Here is a 17196-nt window from a genome sequence, read left to right on the forward strand (position 1 = left end):
TTATTTCACATAAATAGTAAATAATGTTTTTTTAATAATTATTTCCTAAAAATTCTCGGTTGGTCTTCCTCCGTTTCCTCTCATCCAATCCACTGAAATAAACTACACGAATTCCATTTCTCCATATTCTGAAGCTGAATCGCTACTTTCCGGACACGCCGTGACTATGAGGGAAATCCTGCACATCCAAGGTGGTCAATGCGGCAACCAGATCGGCGCCAAGTTCTGGGAGGTGATCTGCGACGAGCACGGCATCGATCAGGCTGGAAGATACAGCGGGGAGTCCGATCTACAGCTGGAGCGTGTCAACGTTTACTACAATGAGGCCAGTGGCGGAAGGTACGTCCCACGCGCCGTCCTCATGGACCTGGAGCCCGGAACTATGGACGCCGTCAGATCCGGTCCTTTTGGACAGATCTTCCGGCCCGATAATTTTGTTTTTGGTCAGTCTGGCGCCGGGAACAATTGGGCAAAGGGGCATTACACCGAGGGAGCGGAACTGATTGATTCCGTCCTGGATGTTGTTCGCAAAGAGGCCGAAAATTGTGACTGCTTGCAAGGTTTCGATAGAAGCATTTATTTGCTATGTATCATCTAACTGAAAGTTAATGTTTTGTTTGTTTTTGCTACAGTTTTGTGGTAGATTTTACTTGGAATTCTCTGGCTTATTATGTTGGTTAGCCATGCAAATAAACAATTTCTTCATTTTTTTCCCACTGCTGGCAATCCTATTCTTTTATTTTGGGGTTGCTTATATTTTTTCTAAGCTCAAACGTGTAATGAATCCTTGCCATTTTCTCTTTTTAGGCGGTTTTGAAAGCGATCCACATGATTGTGTAACGTTGAAGTATTTTTCTTCGCAGGATTTCAAGTCTGTCATTCTTTGGGTGGAGGCACTGGATCTGGTATGGGCACCCTTTTGATTTCCAAGATAAGGGAGGAGTACCCAGACCGAATGATGTTGACATTTTCGGTCTTTCCTTCGCCAAAGGTTTCCGACACTGTTGTTGAGCCATACAATGCCACCCTTTCTGTTCACCAACTCGTGGAGAATGCAGATGAGTGCATGGTTTTGGATAATGAAGCCCTCTATGATATTTGCTTCCGTACTCTCAAGCTCTCCACCCCTTCATGTGAGCACATTCATTAATTTCTCTATTTATCTACTTCTACTTCTTGTAGCAAACCCGAGACTTTAGTTTTCGGAGGGGGAATTTTTTCCTCGTCCCTCTTTGTTCGGTCTGTGCATCAGCAGTGCACATGCTTGTGTTATACCTCATGCCGGAATCTGGAAGGAGGGCGATGCTACACCGGGTTATCTCCTTACCATCCATCCATCCAAGGGTGGGGAAAGCACCACCCAATAACCCATAGACACCCTAATTGTTACTAATTGATTGTTTGATGTTTTTACTGGGCATTGTTTCTAATGTAATTAACATTGGCTATGTGATTTCTCAGTTGGAGATCTCAACCACCTGATATCAGCTACTATGAGTGGTGTCACATGCTGTCTCCGCTTCCCAGGGCAGCTGAACTCCGACTTAAGGAAACTTGCTGTTAATCTCATCCCATTCCCACGGCTTCATTTCTTCATGGTCGGGTTTGCACCTTTAACCTCCAGAGGCTCCCAACAGTACCGTGCTCTCACAGTCCCCGAACTGACTCAGCAAATGTGGGATGCCAAGAATATGATGTGTGCTGCTGACCCACGCCATGGTCGTTACTTAACCGTCTCAGCCATGTTCCGTGGCAAGATGAGCACCAAAGAGGTCGATGAACAGATAATCAACGTTCAAAACAAGAATTCCTCATACTTTGTTGAATGGATTCCAAACAATGTTAAGTCTAGTGTTTGTGACATCCCTCCTAAGGGTCTGAAAATATCATCTACTTTCATCGGAAACTCTACTTCAATTCAAGAGATGTTCAGGCGTGTCAGTGAGCAATTTACTGCCATGTTCAGGCGTAAAGCTTTCTTGCATTGGTACACCGGTGAGGGGATGGATGAAATGGAGTTTACTGAGGCCGAAAGTAATATGAACGATCTTGTGGCCGAGTATCAGCAGTACCAGGATGCTACAGCTGATGAACAATACGAGGACGATGAGGAAGAAGAGGTTGCAAATTGAAATATGTTCCCGAATCTCGGTCTGTCTGTAATGTGTTTTCTAAGCTTGCTTTTCTGTTTATGTAATATAAAGATAAGTTAGATTTATGGTGTGTGATTTGTGTATCGTGTACAATATGTGTTCTGTTTTCCTTTCGTTGGGGGCTTTAATTTAATATATTGATTTTTTTTACATTTCTCTTTTAGGTTTCTTCGCTGGCAACGGGATCACGGTGTGCTCTGATGGTTTTTTCCACAAAATATTGAAGCCCGGATGGTGTGATTTCTAAAATAACCATTAGGACATTATCTATTTAAAACCAAGCATTATATTTCAAGTGATTTTGCCAAAAAGGCGTAAACAAAAAAAAAAAGAAATTTTGGTGGAAAATTAGAATACTTCTCAAGCCCTGACAATGAAAAGACTAAAAATGAGAATTTGACAAAATCCTGCATGTTGATTTAAAAGAAGATTAAAACATTCTCTAGAGGCAAATTGTTTTAATCAAATCATGTATTTTCTTAATGAACTACGACTGCCATAATACATAACAAGAGATGAATGGTCAATAAACTTCAACATGCCACTGCTTGTTCTTCTTCAACTGCGAAAGCTTCTCCTCCCAGCTCTCCCCTCTCTGCTCTGCCACCCTCTTCAACGTATCTTGAATCCCGGGCATCATTCCCTTGAGCCCACAAAAATAAATATGCGCCCCGCCATCCAAAAGCTTGAAAATTTCATCACTGTACTCTTCGATTTTATCCTGAACATACATTTTTCCGCCCTTTTTGTTCTTTTGTTCTCGACTAAGAGCACGATCATACCTGAAGTTGTCTGGATAGTCTTGGAGATACTTGGAAAATTCTTCATCATAGAGAAGACTATCCATGTTGGCAACACCAAGAAATAACCAAGCGAGACCACCAAAATTGTATGTTGGAACAGACTCCATGAACATACGTCTAAGATAGCCTCTGTAGGGAGCTACACCAGTGCCAGTGGCAATCATAATGTGGGTGGCATTTGGATCTTCTTCTGGAAGAAGCATTATCTTGCCCGAAGGACCTATAAGGTTATACTGGTTAATAAATCTAGACTACTGAAAGCCAAGAAATCTATTGTTCTTTTAGAGATTACATAAAAAAAGTGCCAGATGACGAATATCTTACCCGTTACCAGAATCTTGTCACCGGGCTTTGAATCACATAAAAAATTGCTGCATACACCTTGTTTGGAAGGATCTTCTAATCCGGTCTTCGGATCATAATACACAGCCCGTCGAACACACAGACTTGCTGTCTTGCCATCAAAATTGTCTCCATATCTGGTAGATGCTATAGAATACAGGCGAACATTTTGGGGGCTACCTGGCTTTTTCGGGTTCTCACCCTGAAATGGTACAAAAAAAATAAAAAATATATTTGAAGAACATACAAAATAAATTTCATGAAACAGCAAACTGGGTGAAGCTGAAAAATTCCAATCTAAGATCATAAGATATCAATCTAAGATCAGAGCAAAAGTAGCAGGGACTGCGAAGTAGAAAGACCAGACAGATGGAATATTCTTTAACACAAGCATAAAAAATTGAACGTAGTAAGCCAGTACATGACCAGCTCAAATACCCACCGAGTGAGAGTGTATGAAAAAGAACGATTCTTCTCAATTTAAAATAAGCAATAACCAACAGCAGACTAAATAAATATAGTTTTCTAAGTAACAGTAAAGTAAACAACACATTATGGAGGCAGAAAAGGATTTGAAAACATACTGGAGGAATGACTCCATAACTTTGCCCTTCCCAATACGGAACATTTCCACCATGATCTATCACAATGTGGCATGTCTCTCCGGGAGCATTCAGACCAACAATCCTTTCAACGGAGACAATGGTTGCTGTATAGGGTGCCTTGTTTTTGTATAAGTGCATTGGCGGCTCTTTCGCATCTTCTAAACCAAGAGGCGAAACTGCAACCTTATATTTGCTGGCTTGTTGCACTGACATGCAAACCATGGATCTACTCCTTGGTCCTGAGTTTGCATTTTTAAGGTCTAAAGACAAGCCAGATGCCCATACTTTATCGTGAAAAGGCACATTATAACCCTGTAAAATGATTTGACTGTGAGATGTCATAAACCCTTAAGAGATTGAATTCCTTGATTGTGACAACATTCACTAATGTAACAAGTTGTAGTATAGGCAACCAAGGTTTGTCCGGAAAAAATAGTTTCAAGAAATCTACAGTGCATTTAAAAAATAAATTCAGGTAGTAAATACATATGTAAAATTTAGAAAAAAAAAGGTTCATAGATTGAATAACACATGAGTGGAAGCATGGTGGATGTAAAATGATTTGCAAAAGATACAGTTATTTTCCATCAAATGGTGACCAACAAGACCTTGTAACAATACATCCGACAAGTTAAACCACTTCAAATAAATCCAATCATTTCATCACAACAATTATAACAGGTTCCTGTTTAAAGAATTCTTATTTGAATTCACAAATCGTTTAGGTCCCTACAATTGCCAAGGATCCTTGGAAAAACATAGTTACAGAAAAACTAAGACAAAACGAAAGTAACAACCCTAAATAAATCGAGCAGATCAGGATTTTCTTGATATAGCTTTCCAGAAGCTCGCTAGCACAAGGTCCCGTTACATCTAGGGGTGGAGGCATGCAGGAAACCCACAATTTATATATGCATGTGTAGTAGAATGAACAGAAGAGATAATAAAACAATAGACCCTTCAAAATCCAGAACTTTATTCGAGCCTCTCCCCCTTTGGAGGGTCGGTCACCTCACCATTGTACACTGCACTTCAAAGCTAAAGCACTAGAACGAAGATTGCAGAAACTAGAAGGTGATAAGAGGAAAGAAAAGCAAACTCTTGCCTGTTAATTTTCAGTTTCAGTACACTAAATTTGCCCAAGTTTTGGAAGATATCGAATAAATAATAAAGCAGGAGACAAAAAAAATCTGAACAAATTTCTAGCTCATCGACAATTAAACTAGGGAAAAAAACAAAACGAATTTTTTATTGTCCTCAGCTCGGTGCAATTCAAACTTAGGATCGCCTCATTCGATCAATCCATTATATAACTTCGAAACAGAATGACGAATAAATAGAGGGTATCAATCAAGAACCTTAAACATGGATCGGCGAAGAGAGGAGTCGCTGTTGACGTACGTGGCAAATGGGACCTGCAAGAAAATCCAAGATTTGTCAAAACATCACATAAAATCGACCCAAGAACCCAACGAAGGAAAGAAAAAGAGCATTCGTGCTTGGAAAATTACCTGATAGAGGGCGGAATGAGCCATGATCGATGTAAATGAGCTCCGAACCAGATGAAAATCGTGCCCAAATAATTATTTATCAAAGAGGGTGCTGGTGGCCCACGAGGTAGAAGGTAGGAAAATGGTGACGGCTTGGTATTATATATATTTATACTCGTGGAGTCCAGATTCAAGAATGCGGAATTTAGTTGAGAAAACAAAAAGGGTCTGTCAACTCTGGAGGGCAATGATCTTTGGCAAGTTGCAAAGGACGGGTCTTTGGCTCTTCATGGTACAGAATCTCGTGCTGAACTTCAGGCTAACACGAGCGAACAAACTTTGTGCAACACATTGGTGTGAGAAAATGTGGGTAGACATTGATCATCTATTCTACCAATTAATGAGTCTAAATTGAAATCCAAGTCGGATGCAAATTTTGACTCCCTAACCGACTTGGTTGGCCTCAAAGTCTGGACAGTTGGATCAACGAAATGTAAAATAAGAAGTAATTTGTATTTTTTTAAAAAGCAAAAAATCTGTCTCACAAAATACGAGACTGTCTCATATAAGTTTTTATTTTTTTTAAAGACACAGTGAATTAAAGAAATATGAAATAAAATATTATAATTTATAATTTTAAATAATAATACTAATAAATAGATGAAATAGACACGTTTTGAAACCTAACAAAAATTTGAAATTGTGGGAACCCGAACTTAATTCAAATTTTAATCACTTTTTGAGAATAATTAATCAATTAAAATAAACAGGGTCTAATTTTTTTTTTAAAATACAAGAGTACGCATCATATGAAATAAGTCATATCTCATTTACAAGATCACTACTCAGATCTAAATACAAGTCATGTACAACAATAAATCATAATAACTATTGTTTATTCACGACACCTCATGTGATATAACAGATCTACTCCTAAGTCTGGATCTCCACGCTAACTGTCTTCTTTCATCCTCTTCTTGACCATGATCCAGCCCCACATGTTGTCATGCATACATACAAAACAAGACAACAGCCGGATAACTCCGGTGAAAATAAATCCCAGTATAAACAATGTAAACATGCAATCATATAAAAAACATATATAAAAGTATAAATACGATATCATCACATGTAGCAACTCAACAAACATGCATGAAATAAACAAAGTAAATCAACATATCGTATCAGATTCGACTCAACCGACGCGTCGTCTCAGACTCAACTCAATCCTAATCTAGGGATCCCGGTGTCTGAATAATAATAAATATACCGAATCTTAGTCGATAGGAATGAATCAATCCCTAAACGGCATCGATATAATTTATATATCCAGTGTCTGGGCGAAACAGCCGCAGAATTGACGAATCAGTCAAGAATTAAGCGAATCAGCCAATAACTAGACGAATCAGCCAGTAATTAGGCGAATCAGCCGAAGTTTAGACGAATCAGTCGATAACTAGACGAATCAGTCAATAACCAGACGAATCAGCCGGTGACTAGGCGAATCAGCCAATGACTAAACGAATCAGTAGTCAATACATGCAGTGGCTATAAATCAATAGACTACAAACATCAATCTCATCAATTACAAATATCAATGCAATAAACTAAGTATGTGATTTAGAGAAACTCGAATCAAACCTCACTCGAGTTGTGCAATCCCAACTCAACATTAATTTATACATTTCTTTCTGATACTTTGACCCTGTCGAAGTCTCGAACCCCAAGCCTGTCAATACTCAATCTGACAATAACGATATCGAGGGTACGGTATCAATACACCACTCAATAAATACTGGATATAATCAGAATTCAATCAAATTCTGTTTCAACGGCATAACATCATAATCTCAATATATCCAGCAATACCATATTAGTCAGATATCATATACGACGGAAGTACTGTCCGGCTACTGGACTACTCGCGCATATGCGCGCCCTGACATCGCGCATATGCGCGAGACCCACTGTCTCCGCACACATCAACTCGCGTATATGTGCGCCTTCTGCCGCGCATGTGCGCCAACCTTTCTGCCCTGCTCGCGCAGATGCGCCGTTCACGTCGCGCCTATGCGTCGAGCACTCCATTAGGCTACTGGACACCTCGCGCATATGCGCGTCCTCACGCTGCGCATATGCGCGGGGTCTTCTGCCCACTCCGCGCATGACTCGCGCATCTCGTCGCGCATGTGCGCAAGCACACCTCCTTGTACGTATATTTACATCTTTTCTCCCTTATTTATCCGGTCTAATTCGTTCTGTTTATAATCATCTCGATTAATCAAGAATTCATTCCAGATTAATCTCAGATTACGGTAAATATACCCAAATCATTTCAGATTACGGTAATCGAATTCTCGGGCCTTACAGAAATGACTTCATAGATGCATATCTAACTAAAAAAAAATCAATGTTACATTTAACTTAAATTATTTTTAAGTCTACTTATTATATTAAATTAAAATAATGTATATTTTTATTTTCAAGATTTTTTTATTAATTATTTTTTAAAAAATAAGATATTTATTTCATAAATTATTATGATAAATAATTATCGTATACTTTGTATTAAAATAGAGTTATTAATTAACTTAAATATATGTTAATAGATAAATTATATATTCGACTATAATATATTTTAGATATATTATAAAAAATAAAAAAATAATATTATTTTTCTTTATCAATATTATAGTATATTTATATATTAGTTAAATTAAATACAATAATAAATCATGTATACCTCTAAAATATATTTTAATACAAAATCTGGTATTGATTTTTAAGTATTTTAAAAGGTGTGCATTATAAATGGACAAATTTATTTTTTCATAGTTCTGGACTTCTTCAATTTATAAAAAGTATAATGTAATCTTAAAAAAAAAAGATATTTATTTCTAGTACATTTTTAAACCTATATATTTAATAGATTCTTTATTCCGTTTTTTCCTCTCTCTCCATTTAATATATTTTCATTAATATTTTATTGTTGAAATTAAAATTTAAAAATAATAACAATTAACTCGAAATTGATTAAACTTAAAAGAGTTACTAGTAGAATTTCTTTTGTTTTCTTGCAATATTTCAGAATAAATTATATTGCTGTAGTTTGTTTTTTCTATTAACGTCTAATTATAAATTTTGGTGGATTACTTATAGTTGTATATTACAAGTATGATGGACCTCTTTCTAGTCAATAAATAAAAATATTAAGTGTGGAATTACTCACTTGGATTTTGAAGTATGTCTGAATTGAAATTTGAAAAAGAAAAGAAAGTAAAATTTAGTTATAGACTGTGGACAATACAAATATAAAATTTCCAATGTAACAATTGAAGAAAAAAATAGAAGATTTTTTTCATTTGGGAAACAAGTAAAGGGAGTATTGAAAATGGTGGAATCCAATGGAACAAATAACACAAATCGGGAACCCAAAGGTGGAACAACACATTACCTACGTACGACTACAGACGGATGCATTTGTAAGTAAATTTAGAAAGAGAGAAAAATTGTAAGAATGAATAACCTGCACTCAATAGTTCTGTTTGATTCTCATGAAATAAAACTCGCGACATTGATCAGACTCCAGTTTTTTTAACAGATGGAGGCCACGACAATCTCCTGTGGCTTGTGCCATCGACATAATCAGAATCACCACCGATATAGTTAGATTCCACAGCTTTGTCCCCTTCTGGACCTTGTACACCAAAACTTGATTCAGTTCTCCAAGGTGGGGTAACACAATCGGACTCGCCCATCACTCTTTCAGAGGAAGTACCAACTCTCAGGGTTTGAAGCTTGGCAAATGACTCTCTCATTGCCGTCATGGCTTCAAAGAAGCGAGTGCAAGATGCCAATGCAACAGGAATTGGACGGAGCATTTCCTAAATCACAATGCAACACAGGATCAAGCAAGAGTGTGAGTTAAACTCGTGTACCTTACATTCTCAATAGATAATGACCATATTTTGAAACATGTAGACGAAAAGTCAATTGTTTCAACCTGTTCCCAGTAAGCACAAACTATCGAGCAAACAAGCTTTAACATACTGTTAAGTGTTTTGACCCATTTCATCAATAGTGAAATTGTTAATTCACTGGGAAAAATTGCCAATGGAGGTTTAAGCTAATTAAGTTTCCCATATTGGTTGGAAATAGATGCAATTTCCATTCTTTCACAAACATATGAAAAGGAATTTGAACGTATGTATGGTTGTGTTGAAGGAATATGGGTATTTCAATTGGTGATGCAAAAGTGTCAGATGCTCTGTTAACTTACCCCCCATACTGTGGGTGGTTCCTTAAAATTTTGGGTCCATTGAAAATCAGATGCAGAAGCAGTCAAGGCACCATAATCACTTGCTGCCTTCATAAGCAATTCTGAAAATTGTTTCTGTACAAATCAGGAACAAATCATAAGAATCAGTATAATCTTCCGACATTTTAAGTGATTTTGAAGAGTGATAATGATAATTGTTATTTTAAAGCTAAATTTCCGAGTCATTCATATCCTAGTAGACATTCAGAACGATCCCAAGGTTAGCCTCCATGATTACAACTTACGAACCTTGAAGAACAAATGCTGCCAGGTGTGTGCTCTATACTTGTGTGCATGTATGTAATGATTAGATTCCGTGAAAATAAGTCAAGCTTGAATGGCGCTTTCACATGAAAATGACTGGGAGCTCTTTGATTTTCTCAATGAAGAACATACCTGATACTCAGCTTCCACAGGAATGCAATCTAGTGAGTAAGGTTGTTGGAGGCGAGCTATTATCCTATCCTGAGAAGAAAGTATATAAGTACAAGAATCGCGTATGAATTGCCGTAAAAGTACAATATATATTTTCCTTCACAAGTCACAACAGGATGAAAAAAGATTTAATCAATTTACAACCATTCTATTTTACCTCTTAAATTCTCATAATAATATTCGCCATACCAATTCAAATGGCTTTATTCACTTTATTGTAAACTCTGTTATGTTTACCCTTCTAAAGCTATGTTATCATGTGATACCCTCCCCACATTAAAATCCAATGTTTCTTCTCATATATCTGTAGTTCATTAATTATTTGCTAACAATATAAATTCGCAGAAAACATTACTAGACCGTAGCTATGACATCAGCAATTCTCTCTTGAAATCAGTGAATCAAAATTTGTATAGCCTTCTTCTATTGAGAAATAAATAAGACACTCACATGAATATTCTCGAAGAAGTCGTAGATCTCTATTTCAAAACTTCTAATCAAGACATGAAGCAAACGCTCAACAACATTGAGCAAGGTACATTACCTTGTTCAGAATTACATCTTTCAAGATAGTGGTGATCCGAGCTAAAGTTTCGATCTTCTTTTCCATTTCACTCACATGAGTTAGATGAGCAACATTCTTGTCCTCCTGATATTCAAAAAAACAAGATTTCAGTCCTCTTCACAAGAAGCAACTGAACAAAGATACGTCAATCAGGATTTATACAATCACAGGAGCGAGTAATTCAAAACTCAACCATTCAAAATTTCAAAAGTTAATGCCAAGATCGTAGTGGGGAAAACTCGAAAACACCACCTTTCTTCCTTGAAGTTCGACTTGCAGATCTGTAATTTTCCGATGCACAGCAGTTAACTCTCTTAAAATCCTAATTAAGTCATCCCCCTTCTCACCAGAACCAGTTGACAAGTTTTGCATATCTTCCTAATCCAACAATTACACAAAAAACCAAAAAAAGTTACAAAATCCAAAACACTGCGAGAATCACAACAATACCAATTTGAAATCGCAAAACAATCTTATGAAAGTATAAGGACCTGTGATGGATGCGGAGGCACGGAGAATCCTAGATCGGCTGCGATGGATAGAGCATCGGACATTCCACCCACTCTTCTCAATGGTTTCTTTCCCACCCAAGTCGTGTCGCCACCGCCCACGGACATTTCTGTATACCAGGAAGAGCGTGTATATAATGTATATCCGCTACAAACGTAAGTAAACTAAGCGTATGCAGCCTGGAGGAGAGGCGGTGAACAGTGGCTGAGGTATGGCCGGCGATCAGAAAGGACCGGGGCAGTGTTTTACGACAACGATTTCGGAATTTAGAATTAATGACAGCGGCAGCGGGATTCAACCATTAAAAAAATAGAAAAAAATTAAATTAAAATTTAAATTTAAATTTCTTTAACATTTAATTATTTTAAAATAACTCAATGGATTAATTGCTGATGGTTAAAAAGACACAGTTACGAATTTTAAAAGTCATTTTCATTTGAGTCCTATTTTGTATGACGAATATTTTATTGACAAAAACTTGTGTGAGACGGTCTCATGGGTCGTATCTGTGAGACGGATCTCTTATTTGGGTCACCCATATAAAAGTATTACTTTTTATGCTAAGATTATTACTTTTTATTTTGAATATGAGTAGGGTTGACCCGTCTCACGGATTAAGATCCGTGAGACGGTCTCACATGAGACTCGCTCTATTTTATTTGGGTCATCTATGAAAAATATTATTTTTTATTGTGAATATCGGTAAGATTGACCACATATAGAGATTTGTAAGACCGTCTCATAAGAGACTTACTCTTAAATGTAATAGAAAAATATAATATATATATATATATATGTATCATATAAATAGATTTATATTCGTTTTTATAAAAATTAAAAAATTAATTAGAAAAATAAATTTTACAACAAAATATTTAATTTAATTTTTATTTAATGAGTCTTTTGGTATATTAAAAAGTTTGTTAAAATTAATTAATATATTTAATGATGAGATTAATTGATAAAATAATATTAAAAATAGAAAGTGAAATATATATTTGAAACGATTTGGATGTAGACGATGAGCTGTTAAATATAAAAAGCATTAATGGTGGATAGTTCACAAGTTCCCATTTTTTTGAGGAAAATAGTTGAAAAAGAATGCATAGTAATATCAATTTATTAATAGGAAGTAATATTCTGACCGCAACGTCTTAATAAAAGATGGTGTAAAGTAGAAAAACCTTTAGTTTTTCAAAAAGTGAGTCCCTTTTGCTTAGGATTCTTCCTCGGGCTGCACTTGGGAATGGAGGAGTCGTAGCTGTGGAGCTCTTCCTTTTTCACATTTCTCAAATCTTGTATATTCTTCAGCTTCTTTCTTGCCATGGTCTGTTTAAAGGAACCATATTCGAGTAAATCCTGTGAAACCTCTGTTTTTCTTTTTTCTAGCTTATATTTTTATGCTCTGCAGTGTTTTTTTTTCTTTTTTCAAGCTTATGCGTTTTTTTGTAATTTTTTGGTCGTCTCTGGCTTCCGTGTCAACGCCATTGTTTTTTAGCTGTCATCTGTTTGGTTCTTAAAAGCGGAGAATGATGTATCATCGGTAGTATTTGTGACCTTTTTGAGGAAAAAAATTGTACTTTAAAGAATATAATTTGTTCAAAAGTTTTCGTACGGTGTGTTTTGACAGCTAAGTTTATAATTTCTGGAACAAAGAAGAGAACTTGTTTGGCTGTTTTTATCTGGAGATAGGCTTTGTTTCATGCTGAAAGCTTCTGTTATTATTTTACGGGTGTCGAATTGCGTTTCATTTACCGATTATGGGCTCAAAGTGAAAGGGCTAATGGGTTTTTGTTTTGATAGTCTTGTTTTCTGATTTATATTCCTATTGAATCTGCAGATTTTGGATACTAGCTGACGAATATCCGAAGGACTTCAGATCTTTTATGGGTCTGCGAGATTGGTAGAGTTTTTGAAGTGGGTTATTTAGGACATTTATGCACTTTCAGTTCTTGAATTTGTAAAAGCTATTCGTGCTGTGGGGTGCCAGAATAGTTCTGAGGATTTAGTCTTAGGTTTTTAGCACACCGTTTCCATGCTTCTTTGAGAGCGTCATGTATTTCTCTCTGTTCAGTGTCAGAGTGATTCTTAGGATTTAGTCTTAGGAATACCGTTTCCATGCTTCTCTCAGAACACTATTGCTGTGTGGATCACTTGTATATTTGATTTTACTGGGCTGAAGCAGCATTTCAAGTTGTCCTCTAGACAATGAAATATGATGTTTATCCTCAAGAATATGAAGATTATGGTGTAGATTCTGCAAGGAGTGGTAAATGTTGAAGGATTATTCTTCAGCGTTCAGCATCTGCTACGATATTTCAGTAAGACATTCAGATTCAGAAATATGGGTTGTGTTGCATCAAGAATTGATAGGGAAGAGCGGGTGAAGATTTGCAGGGAGAGGAAGAGGCTTATGAAACAGTTGTTGGGATGCAGGAAAGAATTTGCTGATGCCCTGTTGGTGTACTTAAGATCGCTAAAAAATACTGGAGCGACCCTTAGACAGTTTACCGAATCCGAATCACTGGAACTTGAGGAAAACACTTCTGATTTTGCATTTCCGCCTTCCCCTCCAGCCCCCCCTCCTCCTCCTTTGCCTCCTTCACCTCCACCACCACCACCACCACCACCACCACCTCCATTCAGCCCTGATTTAAGGAAGCTTAAGAATAAACACCCGAAGGCTCATTCTGCGGTGGAAGAAGAAATAATAGAAATCGACGAGGATAAAAATCACACTCCACCACCTCTACCTACCAGTTCTTCCTGGGACTATTGGGACCCTTTTGGTCCTTCATCACCCCAATGTGATAAACAAAGTGAAGCAATGGAACAAGAGGATGAGAACTGGGCTGAGACAAATACTGAATTTATAGACGAAGATGAGGAAGCAGCCTTTGACGCAACTAAAGAAATTGATCTGATTCCCGTGAAACAGCAGAGGGTTGAACTCGCTGGTGAAAATTCCTCAATGATGAGCTGGCATGCTAAAGACACGGCTGATATGGGTATGGTGGTTTGGAGGAATAACAAGACCTTGAGCAGTATTGTTAAAGATTTGGATGAATATTTCCTCAAAGCATCTGGTTCTGTGAAGAATATAGCTGTTGTTATAGATATCAATACGGGTGATTCTTTCCGTTATAACGGCATAAAAGAGAACAAGAGTAACTACTTTTTCTCTCTTAATCGGAGCAAACTATTTGTTTTTTCCCTTCATGGCTTTTGATATCTTAAACTAGACATATCTTGCAAATTTGTCTGTCATGGTGTTTTTTCCTCTATGATTTTGTCAAATTTCCTCGCATCTTATCTGTTTTTATCCCATCCAACTTTCCAACGGTGGCATTTTTTCAAATGCATGAGTTACTTTTTTTTCTTTTGTGCTCGACCTGATGATATTGATGTTCCCTGTGTGAGGTCGAGGAAAGCATGCCCTACTTACTGAAAAAATTCCTCTTTTACAGCATTTCTTGTGTTAATTTGAAATGGAACATCGTCTTTTAATCTAGGTTTTAACTAATTATGGAAAGCGATTTATTCTCTAGGAACCAAATTTGTATAGGTATGACATTTTGGGGGCTTACACCATCTATATTTGCAGGAAAGAGAAGCAATTCAACAAGAGTTTTCCGTGCTCTAACTTGGAGTTGGTCCCTTAAATCACTTCAATCCTCAAGAGAAGCCGAACTTTTCTCTGAATCTAACGAACCCTGTAAACCTGGAGCTCATCGCACCACCCTCCAGAAGCTTTATTCCGAGGAGCAGAAGCTCCATAAGGATGTTAAGGTAATTGGGCTGAAAATAAAGTATAAGTACATAACCAAGAAATAGCATTATCTTTGTTTTAAGGAATATGATTTACAGATTTAGAAAGAAAGCCTTACAGATTTAGCTTATAGAACGGATTCCCATGTTTGTCGAAGTAAACCTTGAGAAAGTAACAAATGTGTTATTATGTCTATAACTTATTTTTTTCTACAAATTTAATGGCAACCGTGCTTTTATATTTTTTAAAGGAGGAGGTGAATGCCAAGGTGGAGTTTGGGAGAAAATCTTTGCTGCTACAGAGACAAGAGGAAGACCATGATTGGGTCAAGGCAGAGAAAACTCGGCTAACCGTTGAAAGTTTGGAGTCGTATATTTTATCTAGGCAAGAATCAATCAATGGCTCTTACTCAACTATATCAAGACTTATAAATGAGGAGCTGCACCCGCAGATTGTTGCGCTAGCTTCAGGGTAAACTCTCAAGTTGTTGAATTTTATGTGTCTTGAATGTATTTAACCGATAGGCTAGACAACCTTTGAAAGTGCATAGGCCTAAAAAAAATGGGAAGAATTTGTTTATATGGAGTATGTAATGTTTTCTTGCTGGTCAGAAAGATCAAATTAAGGGGAAAGAACTTATATTAGGAGATATTTAAATAAAATTGAAGCCTCGCTTGTTTTCCCTCAAGTCGAGATTGTTGAAGTATAAAAACTATGCTTGTCTAATATCCCATGATATAATAATTTTTTGTAAATCTAATTTTCATACTTCATTGCACATGAGTCGAGGGGTGTATTGAACTATAAAAATTATTACTGGTTCATCTTCCATGTCCTTGAGTTTTTAAAATTATCTCCAATTTATATATCCCGTGATGGCCGGTTTCAGATTTTGAATCACCCTGAATACTTGCTCCTGGTCTTTTGATATATACGCCACTAAGTTCGAATCGTCACTGTGTTTCTTCTCATACAGATTGATGCATATGTGGCACACAATGCACAAGTGTCATCAAGTCCAGAGTCAAATATCTCAGCAGCTGATCCATCTAGCAGATCAGCAATACATCGAACCTACTTCTGAATACCATCTGCAGGCTGCAGCTCAGCTCCATACAGAGGTCACTTCTTGGTACAACAGCTTCTGCAAACTGGTAAAATTCCAGCGAGAATATGTAGGTACCCTAAAAAAATGGACCGGACTTACCAGCTGCCTTGCAAATATCGGGACTCAGCAGAGTGATAACTCTTTAAAATTGGATGCCCTTCTCGGAGAATGGCTGAACCAACTCAATAATTTACACGATAAGGTAACTTGTTTGATTAAATCTTGAGCCATCTGTCAACTTTCTAACTTGGTTAATTTGTTTTTCCATTTTTCATCTACAGATAGTGTCTGAAACCATCAAGGGCTTGATATCTGCAGTTGAAACCATAGTCTTACAGCAGCAAGAAGAATACAACTTGCGCAAGAGATCTGAAAAACTTGGGCGGAAACTGGAAAGAGAACTCAATTCCCTTTCAGAAGTCGAGTTTAGGTTTGAGGGAGGCTTCTCTCTTGAAGAAGCAAACTCTGTGACCACATCTAAGCATCCTTTGTTGATTAGACGCGCCAAAGTTGAAGCTCTCAAGACATTAGTGGATGAGCAGAAAGCCAAGTATGTAAATTGTGTCAAAGCGACTCAAGCCTTGATTCTGAACAATTTACAGACTAGGCTCCCAAATGTATTTCATGTGCTAACAGACCATTCGAAAGCTTATGTTCATAGCTTTGAGGCAATTCTCGGTGGCCAGATTGCATTAGAACAGTAAGGGGTGAAATGAATACAATGTCCTGAGAACGAGCAACTTGTGGAAATCAGGTAGTCTTTTTTATTGATGTTTAACCAATGTGCAAGAGGAGTTGAGTTACGCATTTAACTACTCAACTTGTTCTAATTTCGTTGAAGTTAAAGTACCTATACGTTATCCTATCAAAGCATGTCAGCTTTTCACGATCATCTTGAATATGTTTGATTAAATCTTGAAACGCCTAGTGAAATGCCGTTTTTATTCCACAGAAAAACTTCGTTTATATGACAGAAATGAAATAACGGGGGACGGCTTATTCTAGTGGTTGTCACCATTATCTGCATTTTGATCAGGCACAAAATAATTGTTTCAACTCCCGACAATTAAAATAAAAAAAAAAATAACCTGGCAATAA

General features: G+C 37.0%; 4 protein-coding genes across 7 annotated transcripts; 2 read left to right on the forward strand and 2 right to left on the reverse strand.

Moving 5' to 3' along the window:
• Window positions 1-31: 31 nt before the first annotated feature.
• Window positions 32-2300, forward strand: LOC140821448 (tubulin beta-5 chain-like). Its single transcript, XM_073181954.1, has 3 exons — window positions 32-560; window positions 864-1133; window positions 1462-2300. The coding sequence occupies exons 1-3, from the start codon at window positions 167-169 to the stop codon at window positions 2130-2132; spliced, it is 1335 nt and encodes a 444-aa protein (XP_073038055.1). The 5' UTR covers window positions 32-166; the 3' UTR covers window positions 2133-2300.
• A 170-nt stretch (window positions 2301-2470) lies between these two features.
• LOC140821451 (ferredoxin--NADP reductase, root isozyme, chloroplastic-like) lies at window positions 2471-5750 on the reverse strand. The gene is made up of 5 exons (XM_073181957.1): window positions 5415-5750; window positions 5262-5318; window positions 3883-4215; window positions 3281-3500; window positions 2471-3176 (listed from the first exon to the last, which is right to left on the reverse strand). Exons 1-5 carry the CDS (start codon window positions 5436-5438, stop codon window positions 2677-2679), a joined length of 1134 nt encoding a protein of 377 aa, XP_073038058.1. The 5' UTR covers window positions 5439-5750; the 3' UTR covers window positions 2471-2676.
• A 2975-nt stretch (window positions 5751-8725) lies between these two features.
• LOC140821473 (AUGMIN subunit 2) lies at window positions 8726-11516 on the reverse strand. Its single transcript, XM_073181970.1, has 6 exons — window positions 11203-11516; window positions 10964-11089; window positions 10691-10795; window positions 10108-10176; window positions 9673-9786; window positions 8726-9277 (listed from the first exon to the last, which is right to left on the reverse strand). The coding sequence occupies exons 1-6, from the start codon at window positions 11326-11328 to the stop codon at window positions 8972-8974; spliced, it is 846 nt and encodes a 281-aa protein (XP_073038071.1). The 5' UTR covers window positions 11329-11516; the 3' UTR covers window positions 8726-8971.
• An 877-nt stretch (window positions 11517-12393) lies between these two features.
• Window positions 12394-16968, forward strand: LOC140821481 (protein ALTERED PHOSPHATE STARVATION RESPONSE 1-like). Of its 4 annotated transcripts, none has more exons than XM_073181977.1 (6): window positions 12394-12573; window positions 13062-14388; window positions 14826-15010; window positions 15241-15461; window positions 15967-16300; window positions 16380-16968. In XM_073181977.1, the coding sequence occupies exons 2-6, from the start codon at window positions 13566-13568 to the stop codon at window positions 16800-16802; spliced, it is 1986 nt and encodes a 661-aa protein (XP_073038078.1). In that variant the 5' UTR covers window positions 12394-12573; window positions 13062-13565; the 3' UTR covers window positions 16803-16968. The 4 variants fall into 4 exon arrangements, with proteins under 4 accessions (XP_073038078.1, XP_073038090.1, XP_073038086.1 ...); XM_073181989.1 differs by having other exon boundaries at window positions 12397-12548; XM_073181985.1 differs by lacking the exon at window positions 12394-12573 and adding an exon at window positions 12630-12764.
• Window positions 16969-17196: the final 228 nt, after the last annotated feature.

Source organism: Primulina eburnea, chromosome 2, assembly GCF_022965805.1.
Source record: "Primulina eburnea isolate SZY01 chromosome 2, ASM2296580v1, whole genome shotgun sequence".
NCBI classification, from domain to species: Eukaryota; Viridiplantae; Streptophyta; class Magnoliopsida; order Lamiales; family Gesneriaceae; genus Primulina; species Primulina eburnea.

What these genes read in the sequence shown, in the direction of transcription:
- LOC140821448 (XM_073181954.1), top strand. Translation starts at nt 167, where the DNA reads ATGAGGGAAATCCTGCACATCCAAGGTGGTCAATGCGGCAACCAGATC. An exon ending in AAATTGTGACTGCTTGCAAG is followed by an intron (nt 561 to 863) that starts GTTTCGATAGAA and finishes TTTTCTTCGCAG; the next exon opens with GATTTCAAGTCTGTCATTCT. An exon ending in CAAGCTCTCCACCCCTTCAT is followed by an intron (nt 1,134 to 1,461) that starts GTGAGCACATTC and finishes GTGATTTCTCAG; the next exon opens with TTGGAGATCTCAACCACCTG.
- LOC140821451 (XM_073181957.1), bottom strand. Translation starts at nt 5,438, where the DNA reads ATGGCTCATTCCGCCCTCTATCAG. An exon ending in CTCATTCCGCCCTCTATCAG is followed by an intron (nt 5,319 to 5,414) that starts GTAATTTTCCAA and finishes ATTTTCTTGCAG; the next exon opens with GTCCCATTTGCCACGTACGT. An exon ending in GTTATGGAGTCATTCCTCCA is followed by an intron (nt 3,501 to 3,882) that starts GTATGTTTTCAA and finishes GTACCATTTCAG; the next exon opens with GGTGAGAACCCGAAAAAGCC.
- LOC140821473 (XM_073181970.1), bottom strand. Translation starts at nt 11,328, where the DNA reads ATGTCCGTGGGCGGTGGCGACACGACTTGGGTGGGAAAGAAACCATTG. An exon ending in AAGATGTAATTCTGAACAAG is followed by an intron (nt 10,177 to 10,690) that starts GTAATGTACCTT and finishes CTTTCTTCTCAG; the next exon opens with GATAGGATAATAGCTCGCCT. An exon ending in CTGTGGAAGCTGAGTATCAG is followed by an intron (nt 9,787 to 10,107) that starts GTATGTTCTTCA and finishes TGATTTGTACAG; the next exon opens with AAACAATTTTCAGAATTGCT.
- LOC140821481 (XM_073181977.1), top strand. Translation starts at nt 13,566, where the DNA reads ATGGGTTGTGTTGCATCAAGAATTGATAGGGAAGAGCGGGTGAAGATT. An exon ending in ATTGTTGCGCTAGCTTCAGG is followed by an intron (nt 15,462 to 15,966) that starts GTAAACTCTCAA and finishes CTTCTCATACAG; the next exon opens with ATTGATGCATATGTGGCACA. An exon ending in TCAATAATTTACACGATAAG is followed by an intron (nt 16,301 to 16,379) that starts GTAACTTGTTTG and finishes TTTCATCTACAG; the next exon opens with ATAGTGTCTGAAACCATCAA.